Source organism: Dipodomys ordii, unplaced genomic scaffold (genome assembly GCF_000151885.1).
Source record: "Dipodomys ordii isolate 6190 unplaced genomic scaffold, Dord_2.0 Scaffold5, whole genome shotgun sequence".
NCBI lineage: Eukaryota > Metazoa > Chordata > Mammalia > Rodentia > Heteromyidae > Dipodomys > Dipodomys ordii.
Window position 1 is genome coordinate 35,716,855 of NW_012267221.1, and position 18,611 is coordinate 35,735,465.

Below are 18,611 nucleotides of genomic sequence, written 5' to 3' on the forward strand. Positions count from 1 at the left end.
TACTTATTGTCAATAATGCTACTCTGATATTTTAAAGACTAGATTATGACAACATTGTCATATTGTCTTGGTGAGTAATGCCATAGAATGATATGCATTTGTAAGCCACTATGTACATGATGTAAAGTATTTGCTCCATGTCTGAAAAATACGCTGAGCAAAATTTACCACAGCAATCTATCTTTCAGTACTGGGAAATAAACAGACCTAATAAGTTCAAAGGAATTCCACAAAACAAAAACCACTGACATGAGAAAAGCGTGAATTTAATTTTATGCTTTGCTGAGATACATGACCAAAATTGTGTGCATGGCTTGTCCTTGGAGATGGCCCCAGCTGTTTATTTTTAAATTGAAAAAAAAAACCACAACAATGGAGCCCACAAATGCAAGTAAGAATAAAAAGTCTCTTGAGACACAAGGGGCCCTACAAGGTCTTGTTTAGGAAACATGCAGTTTTACAAGGCATTGCAGATACAATATGACAGGAGGACAAGGGGAAGGCACGGGAACAATGCACTTGCCTTCAGAAATGGGAGTCTAACAGCTCGGGTTTCACAAAATGGTATCGATGAAACAATCTTTATTTTTATAGACTTTTATAGAGAGAATTTTAGCACCATCATTAAAGGTAAAATAAAAATACTTTTTAGCCCTGCCTATCTCCAGTCTTGGAATAATTACAGAAGCATAGCACCTTTCAGTATCTAAAATATAAACAAGAATAGAAAGTCCATCCCAGCTTCCAGAGATGAGGTAGCTCATGCTAAGAAATGTTGGGTTATTTTTCCTATAAAAGTTCCAAGGCCAAATAGACTAATTCCAATAATCACATTTGAATAGTCAACTCCACAATGTTTCTCTAGATCTTTTCTTCATTACAGGCTTCAGTATAACAATTCTGTACAGATGGATGAGTCTCAACTTGGGTCTTTGTATGTGTCAATTAATGTGTATTCAATGTCCCCTTAACTAAGAAAATAAAAACGTGTTAAGTGGTGTGTGTGTATGTGTGTGTGTATGTTACTTCTATCTGTTTTGATAAACTGTATCAAAAGGGACAAAGGCACTATTCAATTTATCAGCCCTTAACGAAGTTTCAGAATTTGAAGAAATAAATGAGTTAAATTTTGTACTGATTTAAGATCATGAGAAGCTGAAATATTTTTTAAGAATTTCTGTAATAGGAATACAGTAATAAAGACATGTATGTGGGTTTCTATCACAAGATTCAATTATTTTGATTCATTTTTCATTGATAATCTGACACAAAAGAGCACTGCTTGCTATTTCTTCAAATGACAGCCAAGCAAAAAAACAAACAAACATGTGTCATGGTTTTTGTATACCCCACTCATTAAGCTACCCGCCAGGAAGAAGAATTTCCTCATTAAATACTAAGCAACTCTTTCATTACATTGAAATAAATTGAAGAAAAGAGACATTTATTTAATCAGTTTACTTTTCTTTTAAGGTGGTCATTGTCATTGATCAGCTTAAACCTAAACTGCTGTATTCAAAAATACTTTAAGTCAATTAAAACTTGAGGATTGTAAGTAAAATAAATATTCTGAAGGAAAAGGAGGCCAGGCACTTCAGACCATATGTACAATGCTGATGAGGGATCAGCCATTACTTCAAGAGTCTCAGGATCAACTTCAAACGGTCAGTTTTTGTGAAGGGTGATGGTTGTCATTGATTGTGGTGCTCATTGTTGGTGTTTCTGGGCTTGTGTTACATGAAACAAACTGGCCCAATTTCAACACCAAATTCCTGGTCTGTACTGCCAATATCCACGGGGGCAAGATCTATAATGGGTAATCGTGCCACATTCTGGGTTCTGTATTCAAAGACAGTCTTGCCCACATTTCCATTTCGCTTCTGTAATTAAATGGTACAATAGGTTAATAGTATATACAACTTTTCCCCTCAAAGTTTTCCATTTTAGACAGAAACTTCCCCAGATAACTTTTACAATGTAAAAGCAAAATCTTTTACAGCATTGTTTAAGTATCAGACAACTGGTTATATAAAATGAGGAGCTAGCCTACATTGCTGACATTTCTTCCTTCTTCCTTTTTTTGTTGCTACCCAAAAATCAGTAACAATATATAAAAACTTCTTCTGGTTTTTCACAAAAGAATCTATAATTCATCATTCAACATATATATGCATATGTATATATACATACATACATGCATGTATGTAAACATATGTGTATATACATGTATGCATGTATGTGTATGTATATATATTCTATCATACAAGTGGGAAGAGGTAGAAAACAATGACTGGTCATAGTCTTTAGAATCACAGTTTTGTATACTTGGAACTGAGTTACTGCATGAAGAACCAAACAGAATTGAAAATATGTGGATCCAATACTAGCAGTCCAGTTCTTTCTTTACTGTTTTGCATTAATACTTCTAACATTCTTTGTGTACTAACAGATGTTCAAGTTCACCCTAAAGAACAGCTATGAACAAAATGCCATGACAGTAATTTTAATACAAGTGAATTATTTTTTCTCAACTAGATCAATGTAGTTCAAATAGTACTTACAGAGCAAGTATCATGAAGAACTGTATATCTAAATCTAATGTTCCCTTCTCCTTTGATTTCCAAGTCATTTGACCCTTTAAGGACTACAGCTTTCTTGAGGCTCTTGGTTTGATCATCCATGTATCCTATGCTGTTTTTGCAGATGTAAGTAATGTTCTGGGAGGCTTCTTTTGATAAAAGGCGCAAGAAGGTCATCTGAGTAACAGCTGTGTTAGGTGACTGATAATCTCCATAAGTAAACTAAAAAGGAAACAAAAAACAACAACGAAGTCTTTGTTAAAATAATCTGAAGGGTCTCATATGCCTCACAGATATGTGACAGATACATTGAGTTTAGCCGAATCATTCTTGAGAGTATTACTTTGTTGTTATAAAGTAAACTATTCTACCTATACATATAACACATATAAAAATATCTTTGGAATTCTATGCCTCCATCAGAAAGAATGACACTGTCTCATTTGTTAGGAAATGGCAAGACTTGGAAAAAATTATATTAAGTGAAGTAACCCAGACCCAAAGAAACATAGGTCCTATGGTTTCCCTTACTTGCAATAACTAGTATACATTTAGGATAGTCTTACCAGACAAGAACAAAAGATCAAAAGGTATGTACATATGACCATATAATCTGATGCTAAGCGAAATGAACTCCAAGATAGGGACACAAGAGGTTTTTTTCCTTTGTTACTGTTGTTTTTAATGTTCTTTGTGATTTTTTTGTTTCTTTTGTATGTTCTTCCCCGCTGGTATAACCCCTGTTATCACTACTTGATTCTGGTGCCCTGCATCTTGTATACATTTTCTAATTTGGGGAGGGGAAGGGAAATAACAAAATGCTGAAACAAGGATATAGGTTGACCCATTGTAACAATGAGATGTAGAAGACACTATGTTGAAAATGAACTTTACAACTTGTGGTGTGGGGTAGAGGGAGGAAGGTGTTAGGGAGTTGAGGGGAAAGGATAGTAGGGGAAAAACAAAGGAGGGGGTAACAATGCTTGATAGGAAATGTATTCATTACCTTACGCATGTAACTATAACCCCTCTGTATCTTTACAATAAAAAAAATTTTAACCACAATTTTTTTAAATCCTGAAATGTCTGGATTTTCACAAGTAGGAATCTCTCCTTACTACCCCAAATGAGGTGTTAAAACCAATAACAATAATCATTTTACAAAGGAAGATTAAATATTTTAAAAACTGCTTTGATTATGTATAAAACATTTATAACACATTTACCAACAATTTGAGTAAGAATTAGAAATTAATGATTATGATAAATTATTGTGACCCAATGTCATATATTCTTAAGAAACATGAATTATATTTTTTTTGATTAGCTCAAGCAAATTGCCTGTAAGCATTTGGTGATTTGTTTTCAATACTGAGCTTTGTTTTCAATATTCTCAATTGAAGTTGCTACAGGAAAAAATCGTAGTAGTTAAATTTTTTTCCTTGCTCATTAAATAATGGCAGATTCTTTCATATGTTGCACTGGTAGTTAATGTTTTCACATAATCTTGAATGTAAGCATGGATTCTGGTGGAAGGTGAGGAGCAGAGGTGATAAGAAGATGTTAGAGTTAGGCTGCTACCACAAGATCTGAGATGAAATAGACATAATGTACTATAAAAGATCAAGGACTGATGGAACTCTAAATTTTTCATCATGATAGAACTCAGAACAACAGGAATGCAAGCCATGTAATTATAAGGTGTCAATAAAATTAAACATTTACAGAATTTTTTTTCCATTTTTGACACATCATCTAATTCTTACCACTTAGCACGTGTTGTGTATTACTCTAAACACACTGACACGGAGACAGTGGGGTCTGTATTATCACACTTAATTCACACTAGCAAAACTGAGGCTCTGAGAAGTTTTCTTAATTTATAAGGCCCAATGTCAGTAAATGATTCTGCTGACAGTTTTCCAGCCTCCTAATAACTGGCTTTCGATTCTGTTAAGACCTCTGTAATTACACTACACAGTGAGGACCAAAACATTAGAAAACTAAAATTAATATAGTTTTCTGTATTTCATCAATGGGAAAATTATAATTCAACATTTATGATAATCAGCCAGGTGCCAGTGGCTTAAGCCTATAATCCTAGCTACTAAGGAGGCTGAAATTTGAGACTCATGGTTCAAAGGCAGTCCCAGCAGGAAACTCCTTGAGACTCTTATCTCCAATAAACTACTCCAAAAAGCCAGAAGTGGTGTTGTGGCTCAAGAGGTAGAGCTCTCACCTTGAGCAAAAGAAGCTCAGGGACAGTGCCCGGGGCCCAGAGTTCAAGCCTCAGGATGGAAAAATAAAAAGCAAAAAAAGATGATAATCTCATAGTAAAATTTCATTTAAGTAATGTCTTTGCAATTCTAATTAATGAAAATATATCACAAACAATGAAATATACTTCATTAAAAGTAACAGCATATCTCTCTATAAAATGCTAAAAATTTACAACAGATAATATAAAATATAGAATACAATTTTGTGTAGGCATATTAAATTACCTGAGATCCTCTGTTCATATCAAGACCATACCAAACAGGTTTATTGTCAGGAGATTTGCTGGCCCACCAGGTTTTACGTGGGATACTGGATGGGTTTGCTGAGATACAGGTTTCTCCTGTGTCCATGTTGCAGTAAACTTTGATTGCATCTTCAGCAGAACCCTGGTTAGGATCAATCCAGTATTCACCTGTTTTCCAAAATCAAATGAATAAATAAATTGAGATTACCTTAAACATTATTATTAGTCTCCAAAATAATAGAGATGTTTTTATTATATTTATACTATTATAATTTATTTCATTTGATTGATTTCATATTATACTATGATAACAATCAACTATGAACTCACTGATTTAGGGCACATTTTAAAGAGCATATGATATCCTTTAAGGAAAAAGTAACTGTTAGGAACAGAGGGGCTTTCTACATGTTAGATGTTGTTGTAAGGCATTTTGTCAAACCATACACTTAAGGCTCTAAACATCAGTGTGATGGAAATGTTATTATCCTTATTTTATTAGGAAAGAAATGGTATCCACAAGAGATTGGTTTTGTCAAAATACATATGTTCCCGTTAAATTTTTAAAGCCAAAGATTTAAAAAATATAATCATAATGTAATAAGTCATTAATCAACACTATAATTAAAGTAAATATATGAACTACAACAAGAAGCTATGAATCATCTCTAAAGTTAATATTTTCATATATAAATATATATGCATATGAAAATTTTGAAGCAAGCTATAACAAGGCATTGCTTGGTATGGGACATATGGACAAATAAACATATTTGTTCATGTTTAGGCCTATGTGCATGTTTGAGTATAAATACAGGGAAACATATAAATATTAAATTTTAAATAAAATGAGAGTAATGGAAGGTATAGAGTTTAGAATAAAATTGTCTTTTTTTCAGAGATAACATTTGTAGCTTTCCCTGTCAATGTCATTTCAAAGTTAATTGACACTCTTAAACATTTCACAGGCTTTTTTTTTCTATGGTGTAGCATTCCTCTTTTCTAGGTCTTATTAATTATTCAAAATGGCAAAATAGGGCAAACTGTACATGCCAGTCATGCAACTGTGGTAGAAGCACTATTTCTAAGTACCTTAGAATCTCATGATAAAATCATGCTGCTAGCAAAAGATTCCAAAGGAGCAAATCGTAGAAATATAAACTACATTAAAGGAATTCCATGTCCAAATAAATCTGGATAGTACTGTGTACTTAATTTGGCTCTCAATAATACAATAAATGTTATTTTGTTAAAACTGAGAATTCATGGGGGTAAAAAAATATATATGTTTAACCATGCTTCAGCAATTCTTTTCAAAATAGTTATCAACACAGAAATCTGTTACTCTGCAGAAACTACCGCTATTTTAGGACTTGTAGGTAAAGATGAAATTATATAGTTAATAGAATATTAATTACAGAACATGTCATCTCTCTCCATATTTTTCCATGTAAATTGACTCCACCACTAACCTATAAGCTCTGTGGCATGTTTACTCTCTTTCTTGTATAACTAGGTATAAAGCTAAAAAAATATTTTGGAATGCATTTAAAAACAATATAATCAGAAACAATGCAATTTGTTCCAATGGGTCCAAGTCTACTCACCACTCTGCTTCGTGGAATGGCAAAGCTTTAAGTCATCACAAGTCCGAGCTGGATGTTTCTTGGAGCCATCAGGGCTGCGCATGGTTTCAATCTGACTACTGAGTGATTTCAGGGTCGCATGGACTCCTGGATCAGTTTTGTTGGTGTCATCAGGAGCTGCCTGGTCTTCAGTAAACTCTGGAAGTGGATCTGGCATGTTCTCATCATAGTGGCCCATTATATCCCCAAGAGCAGCTGTAAGGTGTCCAGGGGGGCCTGGAGGTCCAGGTGGACCAGGCTCACCAGGAGGACCCTAATTGCAAAGAAATTGAAAGGCTATTGAATATATTGTTTTATGTATTGGATTCCTAAACTTGTATATATACAATGTGACATTGGAAATGGAATGCAATCTCAGGATACTAGGGATCTTTCTGTAAGAAGATGGAGCTGGCCTGTTGAGGCACAGGATTAGAAAAATGGGAAATGATCCCTGTTGTTCAGGCAACGTGTCTGCAAGTCAGCATCTGTGATGAATAAAGAGTAAAGCACACAATATTTGCTTTGATGTCTAAACTAAAAATCCAATACACTTTATGTTAAGGCCAGGCATATATATTCATTCATATCAAAACTATTTGGAGCAGGGTAGCACTAAAATGTTCTAAAAGTAGGTATGGACGCAAGATGAACAAGGACTACAGTCATGATATGGGTGCTGCTTCTGAACAATACCAAGTTAACATCCACAAGAAATACCTGCAAGATTCCCTTTTTGAATCTCTAAATCCTAATCAAGGCGACACAACAGTCATTTTATTAGTTATAGTGCACATAAAAATTCTCCGTATTAAACAAAATTGAAAGAAATTACTTTTAATCCTTTTATTGACTTAAATAAAGAGCTCTCCTTCCAAATGAGATAAATTATAAAAGTGGTAATGCATACGAATTGCCTTCTGTGTCTCACAAGAACCCAGAAACTAGCTGGGTGCTGGTGGCTCATGCCTGGCTACTCAGGAGGCTGAGATCTGAGGATTGCAGTTCAAAACCAGCCTGGGCAGGAAAGTCCATGAGACTCTTACCTCCAATAAACTACTAAGAAAAAGCCAGAACTGGTATTGTGGCTCAAATGGTAGACTGCTAGCCTTGAGCACAGAGAGGCTCAGGGACAATGCCCAGCCCTGAGTTCAAGTCCCAAGACCAGAAAAAAAAAAACCCAGCAACTTGGAAGAACTAGGCAACAATCTAAAGAAATGCAGACTCCACTCCTCAAGAAGCAAGCACAGCCCTGAGATTCAACAGGCTGCATTTCTAACATGGGCTTGGCTACTTTTCTTCATGGCTCCAGACAAGTCATTTAACTTTTCATGTCAATGCTTTGTTATTCTCTCTCTCTCTCTCTCTTCTCTCTCTCTCTCTCTCTCTCTCTCTCTCTCTCTCTCTTTCATCTTGACGATTTCATGCATTCTTTTATTCTAATGTAAAGGGAAAATATTTTTATCTGTCAAATGCCAGTGAAACACAAAAAAAGACAGAAAAATAAGTTTTCTATTCATAGAAAAAAAGAAGCACTCTTCTTGACAATAGGAAACAGAAGCCTATTTACTATTTCCATAGTAAATAATAAAAATTTAGTATAATGGAGTTTCCACTGAGGAGCAAAGACAAAACAGAAGGTAAATCAGACCAGATATAGACCAAAGAGGAAGCAGAAGCTCATAGACACATGTACACCAGTGCTCGCTCAGAGGAAAAACTGGGAGATGTATGAGTCTTTCTAGAAGTTGGAAAAGATACAGACTAATGCACTTGATAGCTTTATAATATCTTCACTTGAAGACTATTAGGAGTTTTCACTGAAATCTTTTCTGAACACTTACAACAGAGAAAAATTCAATCTCATATAATTCATTGTTTTCTAGCATTTATGAAGTAATAAAGAAACATCACAGGTATCTTTGTCATTGAATGCAAAACAACATTTGCATAATTATAAAAATAATCAGAACTTAATAGCTGCTCTTATGTATATCATAAATCAAGGTTTGAGTATCTTGGGTTTCTACTTTATAGACTCTCCAGGTTAAAATGTTTGAAATAGTCACCTGCACAGACTAACTCTGTGTGACTCTTAGCAGAGTCCATTGAGTCTTTTGTATGTCAGGCAACACAGATAGTATTGATGGGAAGCCAATCCACTGGCATCAATGAAATTTCTTGCATGCAAACCCTGTGACTTTACCTCTGGCCCTGCTTCTCCTACACTGCCCCGAACACCAGGTGGTCCAATTGGTCCAAGTGGCCCAGGGTTTCCTTCTTTGCCTGAGGGACCAACTGGACCTGGAGGACCCTGAAAGAAAATAAGATTGTTTTAGGTCTGGTGTAGAAATACTTTGCAATAATTCTGTTCATCAAAGAACTATTTGCATTGTATAGATTTAGTTATTACAATGGTATCTTAGATTTCTTAATAACTAATAATGGTCATGCAGTAATTCGAAACCTTCACAAACTCATCAAACATGAATCATTCATCAATCATGCACAGTCAGAGACCAAAACAGGTTAAAATTGTAATAGGCTAATCTCCTAATTCATTAGTAACAATTATTTAAGCAAATCACAAATAAGTTCAATTACTTTAGAATAAGAACAAAATATGAAGCATTTGTTAGAAGTGAACTTCAAGTACTTACCTCACAAAATAAAACCACATAATAATTGTCTCTACTATTTTCTATTCTATATATGAAATATTATCTTTAGATATATATGTCATATTAATTCTTACAATTTGTTCTAGAATTATTCCTGTAGTCTAAATGATTACATATTCCAATTATCTTTAAGCTCAAAATGACTTAGAAGAGGCAGAATAAACATAAGTGCAACATTTCTAAGTATTTCAAACATGGGTTCCATTTTGAATTATTCCCCAAAGTAGCTTTATTCATATTATTTCTGAGAAAATATTGTACTATTTTTATTGTGAAAATACTATACAGAGGAGTTACAATTACATGAGCAAGGTAATGAGTACATTTCTTACCAAGCATCGCTGCCTCCTCCTTTGTTTCCCCTTCCCATCTCCACCCCAATACCCCTCTTCCCCCCTGCCCCTGCGCCAAAGTTGTAAAGTTCGTTTTCCACATAACATCTTGTACATCTCATTGTTGCAATGGGTCCACCTGTATCTCTATTTAAACAATTTGTTTTTGCCCTTCCCCTCCCCAAATTATACCAACATCAAATACAGTGAAAACAAGGGTTATACCATGGGGGAGGGACATACAAAGCAACAAAGAAATCATCTTATAAATATATTAGAAACAATACCAAGAAAGAAAAACCATTTGACTCTTTATCTTGGGGTTCATTTAGCCTAACATCAACTTATCTGACCATTTCTGCATGTCTTAGACATATACTAGTTATTGCAAATAAGGGAAACCAAGGGACCTATGTTTCTTTGGGCCTGGCCTACTTCACTTAATATAATTTTTTCCAAGCCTTTCCATTTCCTAACAAATGGGAAAATGTCATTCTTTCTGATGGAGGCATAGAATTCCATTGCATATATATACCACATTTTCTAGACGCCCCTCAGTAGATGAATGGATCAAGAAAATATTGTACTTTTAAAAGGATAAAATAAATCTTTATGAATAGATCCAATTTGTCAATTCAAAGAATAAAATTTCAATGAAAATTTAAATGATCCCAAAGTGATTAATTGAATGGCAAATACATACAAGCCTTAGGTGGGAGACTTTAACATGGGCACATGTTATTACATCTAATATGCCATATTTAAGATAGGTCTACTTAAAACCAGTTGCTCTATAGTTTCTCTCATGTATTTGCTGCTAACTTCAAAGAATATGAATCAACTCCATGTTCAGTACCATGCAAATGGTAGTGAAGAATTTGTATTGTATCACCAAAGGAAATATTATTTACTTCTGAAGCTGATTTATTTTGATTACTTACTCTAGGACCAAAAGGGCCAGGGATCCCAGCACTGCCTTGTTCACCATTGGGACCCTATATAAAAAGAAAATTTAAAAACGTTACTAAAATATTTGTATCTTGCATTATTTGTTGACAGTTTTTCTATAAATATATTTTATTGATGCAGCATCATGAACTACTAAGTCGTCAATCTCAGCTATGTCTCCATGCGTTCTCTAATATTAAAGACCATTTTAGAAACATATAGCTTTTTGCTTAAGTTCTTCCCCTCAAAATTATGCCTTACATACAGGTAATTATATTGTGTAACTGGGCATTTACCAAGATAATTTTGAAATTAAAATGAGATGCTTAATGTACTTATCAATAAATATGTGTTAATATACTCGTGTATTTTCACATGCAAGGAGTAATAGCATGTAAAGAAATAACTTACAGGGGGTCCTGGAAGACCCTGAAGACCAGTGAAGCCTCTGTGGCCCTTCTGACCTCGGTCACCCCGATCTCCATGATCTCCTTTGTCCCCTCGAGGTCCTTGTGGTCCCTAGAAGTAGAGTAATGCCATCAATACTACTTTCTTAAGAGTACAACTCACTGAACTTTTAGAGTTGCATTTATTGCAATTTATTGTACATCAATGAATGTATTATAGAGTTGTATTTATTACAATTTTTTGTACTTTATTTTACATGAATGAACATATTTACTTACCTAAATAGCATCATACCCCCAAATTGTGTCTATTTTCTCATGGAGTTGTAGGTGGTCAGTGAAAAAATAATAAGTGCATCATATTGCTTTCTCAAAGATTCAGGGTTTGAACATTTATCTGATGTTCTTACTAAAATGTTATCATTTTAAGTCTGAACTAACATATCAGTTAAACACCTATCACAATTTTAGCTGTTTTTTGTTGTTGTTAGTCATGGGGCCTGAACTCTGGGCCTGGGCACTGTCCCTCAGCTCTTCTGCTTTTTCTGCTTATGTGGTGCTGAGGAATCAAACCCAGGGCCTCATGCATGCTAGGCAAGCGCTCTACCACTGAGCCACCTTCCCAACCAAGCTGAGGTTTTTAACTAAAATATTGCTAACGTAAGTAGATTCTATGGAATGAAACCAAGTATTGTTCTTAAGCTTTCTTGAAGAAGGAAATGTTTGTGAAATCTGTAGATATAAATGAAGTAAATGAAGATGACAGTTGGGAAAGGAGAAAAAAATAAGCACATAAAACTGAAATATCATCAATAAACCACTCTCATTTTTAAATCATCCGTATGGGATCCTTATCAGATCTTCAATATCTGTATCCCAAACTAGAGATCCTGTTCCTCAGAAAATACAGAAGGAAGTCATAATGAGGAATGTTATTTTGTGTTACAAGCTGCACCCATAGAAGAGGTGAAAATTATCTGATAGATCTCAAATGTTTTTTTATTGTTCCTATTATAGTTTTCTCTGAATACTTTGTTTTGTTTTAGATCTTGGCAAACAAAAACAGTTCCATAGATTCAGTGGATCATTGTAAACAGACAAGAGGAGTAAGATTATTTTCTGTTGTCTTAAGGGTTTTCCTAAAGTACCAGTTGACTCACATTGAACAATAGATGGAATCATCAAATCCACTAGCTCTTAGGTACAAGTTTTCCCTTGTGAGTTTGAGTTTTATTTTCCTTATGTGTTTTTAATTTGGATTTCTGTATTGTCAGTCAGTATAACAGTCTTTTTATAATAAAAACAAAGCTGGGTTTCATTCACTATGCAGCAATGTAAAATTATATATCAAAATTAGTCCAAATCTTTTCAATGGAACAGTATAACAAAGCTTTATTGGCATAAATTTAAAGATATAATTTTCTTCCTGAATATGGACTTTGATAAATAAGGGTGAGAACTATTGCTTACTAGCTTGCACATATGAGAGAAACAAAATAGTTAAACATCTGTATAATGATATTTGACCTGCAAGTGATTATAAATACCAAAGAGATCAAAACATAGACAGGAAAGTCTAATTGCAAATGAAGCATGATATTTGAATAATGCTTTTCAAATTACAAAGAGATTTCAAATCGTTTTCTTGTAAGACTTTTTAGCATAACTCATATAAATATAAAGTTATCCTATTATGTACTTGGCTTTTCTTACATTAACTATTTAAAATCTATGATACAGTATTGCTTGTATAGCTTATCCTATGACATATCACAACATAATCTTTGCTTCTGTCTACCTATAACTTAGTACCTGTTGATCAGTCTTTCCCTGTCCTTCTTATTTTTGAATGCTTAGATCATACTTTTTCCATGAAAGTACATTTTAAAGAAGAATACATGTATTTATTCAGAAAAGAAAAAAAAAACATAGGACTTACAGGTAGACCACGTTTTCCAGCTCGACCAGGTGGTCCTATAGGACCTCGAGAACCCTAGAAAAAGATTCACACAAATTAGCATCTAAAAATAGTTATGCATATATTCTATAGACACAGAACTTTAAAGAATGTGCTTTCAGTGTGATATTTGTGTGTGACTTACATATATACTATGTATAATTTATTGAAATTCAATGAATGTCAGAAATGAATGTAAGAAAGAATGTGCTGACTCCAAAACTACTTCTAAAGTAATACATAAATATCACTGAAGCTGATTACAAACTTGTTACTTGCTTAATTTATTCATATTTATTACATTTTCCATGAATTACATCATTCTTAATTATTCAAAATTAGGTATTTTTAAGATGGTAGATTCAAGGGAAAGCTCAAATAGTGTAATTCTTTAGAAAGGGAAAAATCAAAGTTCAGCAAAATAAAACACAAGGAAGCAGATATGGGAGAGGGGTGGGCTGGGGCCAAGGGGAAAGGGATAGACAAAGAGAAGAGGGGGAAAATACAACAAGAATCCAAAGTATATCCTACAAAGAAGAGTAAGGGAAGGGGAAAGTAGGGGAAGAATGGGTGAAAATGTTAAAAGGGATAAGTGACATTGATCAAGATATGTTGTATTCATAAACTGCTGTGTTAAATGGCAGCTCTTTTGTAGAACTATAAGGTAATAACTAAAAGAAAGAAAAGACTAATCTGGGATGTAAATTCGTAATTACCTGTTTATAGGTCTTTGCATGAGTTCATGAGGCAGTGCATATGACTGATGCTTGCATGCATTTGTGTAACTTATGGTGCAGTATATTTTTGTCAGTGTGAAATCAAGTCCCTTCTTACCGGTTCTCCTCTCTGTCCTGCATCTCCAGGTGAACCAACTGGGCCAGGAGTTCCTGGGGCTCCCTGAGAACCAGGCAGACCTGCAGGTCCAGGGTCTCCACGATCACCCTAACATAGGAATAGCATTAAAATTATTCTTTTTATCAGTTATTCCACCACAAAAATATTCTATATATTCATTGTCTATCCACATTATGAAAAATGCCTGTTAAACATTTAATTTCACCCAAGTATTTTCCATGTACATGCTCACTCATAAAGCCACATGGAGAGGAAAAGATCATGTTCCTTTAGTGGTTCCCATCCACCCCTTCATTCCACCTTTTGCTCCCACAGTCAATATAATTAGAGTACAGGAGACCAGCTATTCTCAATCTGGAGTGTTTGTAAACTAACAGTACATAAAGTCTCTCCCAAAAGTGTGAATGAAAGAAAAATTTGAAGGAAATATACCATCCAGATGCCCATTTCACATTTTATGAGATAAAAAACTGATACTATACCATGTGCAACTTTATTATAGGCAATGTCTCAAAGAGTAAATAGTTCTAGGCATTAGATCGTGCTGTTTCTAGAGTACAGGGTTCACTTGAAGTGAAGCTAAGAGGAATTTACAAAGAAAGAGGCTGTTTCTTATTTTATCCAGATGATTTCTATAATCTTATATTTTCTTCTTAAGAAGTCAGAGGTGAGATAATTGTGATGTGAACATGTGTGAATACAATTATTTTACTTAAAATGCAGCCAGATTTCATTCTCTTGCAGGAATTAACAACTACTAGCTGACTGATACATTTAGCAATCAGGATAAATTTTGGTAGCTAAGTTACAAGAAATTGAAGAAGCTAAACTGCCAACTCAAAGGATTTGGGGAAAAAATTCATTTAAAGCCTGCACACATTCAGATTTTTATCAGGAATTACCTTCATTACAACTATTTAACTTTGTGACTTAAAATAAATGAGACAGTGAATTAAAATGAGAACAAGTCTCCATAGATTTCCAAAATTATTTTAGAAGGTACCTCAAGCAAAACTTTCGATTGCATAGCTAGTTTCTTATCAGATCAGGTCTCCAAATTGGAAGTTTTTAGCTTCAAATTCTTCAGCTAATTAGGAATCTTTACAATGGTAGAGTTACTCCATCATAATAGACTTCAGAGAAGCCTGGTGTATAGCTGAAGACAAGTGTGCAATTGCTAAAAGGACTGAACTTTAACCAGAGTTGAAAGAATTTTCAGTTCAGCACATGTTTAATTTTAAAACACATCAGGGAATGTATAGTGTTTAGAAAGCACATGGCTATAAATCATTCACTTTAGAGGGTGAGTAGAGAAATTCATGTCTCACAGCTCTATTTGAACTTTTGTACTTTTGTGAATAATTTTGCAACTTAGAACATTCCATGTGTGTGTGTGCGTGTGTCCTCATAGAGCCTTTATGTTGCCCCAGAAAAGAATACAATATACTCCCTGCTTTTCATAAAAATGCTTTTATAATTTGCCATTTATTTAAGCACTATTGATTTAAAATATTTTTAAAACTTAAGACCTTACAAAGAGTTTTGTTATGGGTTGGACCTGATGGTTCACACCTATAATCCCAACTATTCAGGAGGTGAACACAGAAGGACCAGTGGAAAGACAGCCAGGGCAAAAAGGTCAACATTTATAGGAAATTAGGGATGTGGCTTAAGTTCTGCTGTAGAATCTGAATTTAATTCCCAGAAAAACACAAAGAGACACATGGGGCGGGAGGCTGAGAGTAGCACTATCATCAGAAGGAAAAACAGAGCTGCCTGGGCCCTATGAGAAGAAAGTTTAGATTTTTAAATATAATACTAAACTCTCAATGATTTCAGACTTAGGTAAACCTATATTTTTATAACATTGCTCTTACACGTTCTCCAACAGCTCCATCCCGTCCTGGGGTCCCATCATTACCAGCTGGACCCTAGGTAAAACAATATTTGAAAAATGATTAACTGGGTAGTTTTAATTAAAACTTTCATCCCCAATTGTCAGAAAAGTAACTACATATTTAACACTTCTCTTTTGTAAACTTAAATCACCATATGAAAAATCTCAGCAGAAGAAAGATGTCTATCGTGTTCCTAATATTTTCAACATTTCCTAACAACCATTTCTGGTTCATAATTTTAAACAAATCCTTAACTACCTTGAAATAAGCAGAGCACAATTAAATTATTACCATTTTATATTTTGTCTGTCTTTTCAATGAATGTTGTTTTCACTTCTTGAGTTTCTCCAATGAATATTCTTATAGTTTTGGAATCAAGTAACGGTTTTCTGGTTATATTGAATTACTTTCAAAATGTATGGCCTTCTTCCCTTATTTTATTTTGATTGATTTCTTAACAATGCTTTTATTGTTTAATATATTAGCCCTGAAAACTACTGATTAATTTTTTCAGGAGAGTGTCACTGTGACTCACTCATTAAAGTATTTCACAGAGGGTATTACCACCTTTAAGTTCTCGAATTACCTGTCAAAAACTGATTTCCACCCCCAAAGTGTCTAAAAGGACAAGACATCCATAATGCTGCTTTATAGCAACACTTAGCAAAATGTCCTCTACTTGCTGTGCCCTTTTTACAAACTTTAACAGTCACATTAATCCTATCACCATAAGAGTTGGCAATTTTGATAAATATCCATTGCAAAATGAAATAATAACAAAGGAGATGAATGGGCACGTCCTTTCACCTTCAGAACAATTTGACAAAAGCTAAGTCACTAAGTCACTAGTTCTAGATGAGATAAATATGCGACAAGTTTTAAAAATTCTAAGTTATTTTTACATGCAAAAGAAAAAAAAACTGTCCTCTTGACACCCAGGTAACAAAATAGAGCTATTTTCAATGAAGTACTCACTTCTGGTCCGGGTTCTCCAACAGGACCATTTGAGCCAGGGGGTCCCACAGGCCCTGGTGGACCTTTATCTCCTGTTGCACCAGTTGGTCCTACTTTTCCTGGTGTGCCCTGAAAGTGAAATACAAATAACTCAACCACTTCTGAGCAACCAAAGGTGACTCATTGTTTCCTGTATCAATAACTGTACACTATCCTACAGAATTCATGCATGACTTTTTATTACTTCCCTTGTAGCATATCAGAAGAAACAAAAGAAATTCTGTACTTCTAGAATCTGTATCAAGAGATACAGCCCTTATTATTCTGTTGCTCTAACTTAACTCCTCATTTGATGGCTTCAGATTTCCACTTAGGGTTCTCTCCATAGTGCTCTCTGTCTCTCCCTCCCTCCTTTCTTCTCTCTCTCTCTCTTTCTCTCCTTCCCTCTACCTCTCCTCCCTCTCTCCATTCAATATCAATATAGAATATAATTATTTTCTTCCCTCAGGCATTGTAAATACTTCTCTGATAAAATTTAGTCTCTTAAAAACCAACATTAAATCAAGCTATCAAACTTTCATCTATACTCCAACAATATGACATTCTTAGACACCCTCAGGAAAAAAAAGAGATTACCTCCAGAACCCTTCTTTAGAGTTCATCCCACATTCACCTCTAATACTACTTTAGCTCAACTACTTCTTCTCTTTGATGGTTTACTGTGAAATAGGAGTTCTTTTCTTAAAGCTGTTTATTTTAAAAGTTTCTACCTGCTCATCAGTTTAGTCCCATTTCTGGCTTTATTCGTCTTTTTTAAAATTCTTGAAGAAAGATTTTAAACTCATCAAAAAACAAAATCCTTATGTGCCTACTTCTTTAGCCTCAGGGTTCAACAACTACATTTTCAAAAGATTTTGCAAGGTGGTTAAGCTTTTACCATGTAAGATCAGATGGTTTTTAATATACTCCGAATTTGTGTCACTTCATAACAGTTTAATCTATTCAGTTAAAAAATCAGTTCTCTCAGAACCAATTGCACTGCATATGTAAAGTGAAGTATTGAGAGACAGCTACTCACCGCGGGGCCAGGCAGGCCTGGCATGCCCCGTTCTCCGCGCTGTCCAGGCATGCCCACAATCCCTCTTTGCCCAGTAGTTCCAGCTGGACCAGGTGGACCATCTGGACCCTAATATTGATGATAAACTATAATTACTACTTCTACATAACAGAGCCATATCTACAGATTTGACAGTAGATTGATTATGGTTTGATGGATAATTCAATATTTACAAAGTTCTCTTTCACAAAACTACAATAGATAGATATCGTTTATATACTTGTACAACTATATACATATAGTTTATTTTTTTATTTTTGCCAGTAATGGGGCTTAAACTCAGGGCCTGGGCCTGTCCCTCAGCTCTTCAGCTCAAGGCTAGCTCTCTACCACTTGAGCCCCAGTGCCACTTCCGTTTTTCTGGTGGTTTATTGGAGATAAGAGTCTCACACGCTTTTCCTGCCCTGGCTGGCTTTGAACCATGATCCTCAGATCTCAGCCTCCTGAGTAGCTAGGATTACCGGTATGAGCCACCGGTGCCTAGCTTTACATATAGTTTATGTACATTTCACAAAACTATAAGAGATGATAGATATTACAGTTTATATACCTAAACATATATGCACAGTCACAGCTGTAGTTCAGTCTCTAACATTATTTAAAGGTAAAAACATTTCACTAGCTGCAAAGAATTTAATAAATAATATGAATTTTGACTGAAAAAAGCTGGAACTATTCAAAGAAATATTCTCCTCCTAAAATCAGAAATTTAAAGAGTTAAGAAATAGTATGTC

General features: G+C 34.6%; 1 protein-coding gene across 1 annotated transcript in view; it reads right to left on the bottom strand.

Annotated features, from left to right (window-relative positions):
* Positions 1–1,423: 1,423 nt before the first annotated feature.
* Positions 1,424–18,611, bottom strand: part of Col5a2 (collagen, type V, alpha 2) — a 132,585-nt gene continuing 115,397 nt past the window's right edge. Inside the window, exons 42-53 of the mRNA XM_013027576.1 lie at positions 17,839–17,946; positions 16,782–16,889; positions 15,786–15,839; positions 13,888–13,995; positions 13,036–13,089; positions 11,101–11,208; positions 10,683–10,736; positions 8,935–9,042; positions 6,711–7,002; positions 5,084–5,271; positions 2,562–2,801; positions 1,424–1,880 (exon numbers count right to left, since the gene is read on the bottom strand). Of these exons, the coding sequence (XP_012883030.1) occupies positions 1,734–1,880; positions 2,562–2,801; positions 5,084–5,271; positions 6,711–7,002; positions 8,935–9,042; positions 10,683–10,736; positions 11,101–11,208; positions 13,036–13,089; positions 13,888–13,995; positions 15,786–15,839; positions 16,782–16,889; positions 17,839–17,946 (1,569 nt within the window). The 3' untranslated portion in view covers positions 1,424–1,733. The remainder of the gene's footprint in view (positions 1,881–2,561; positions 2,802–5,083; positions 5,272–6,710; positions 7,003–8,934; positions 9,043–10,682; positions 10,737–11,100; positions 11,209–13,035; positions 13,090–13,887; positions 13,996–15,785; positions 15,840–16,781; positions 16,890–17,838; positions 17,947–18,611) is intronic.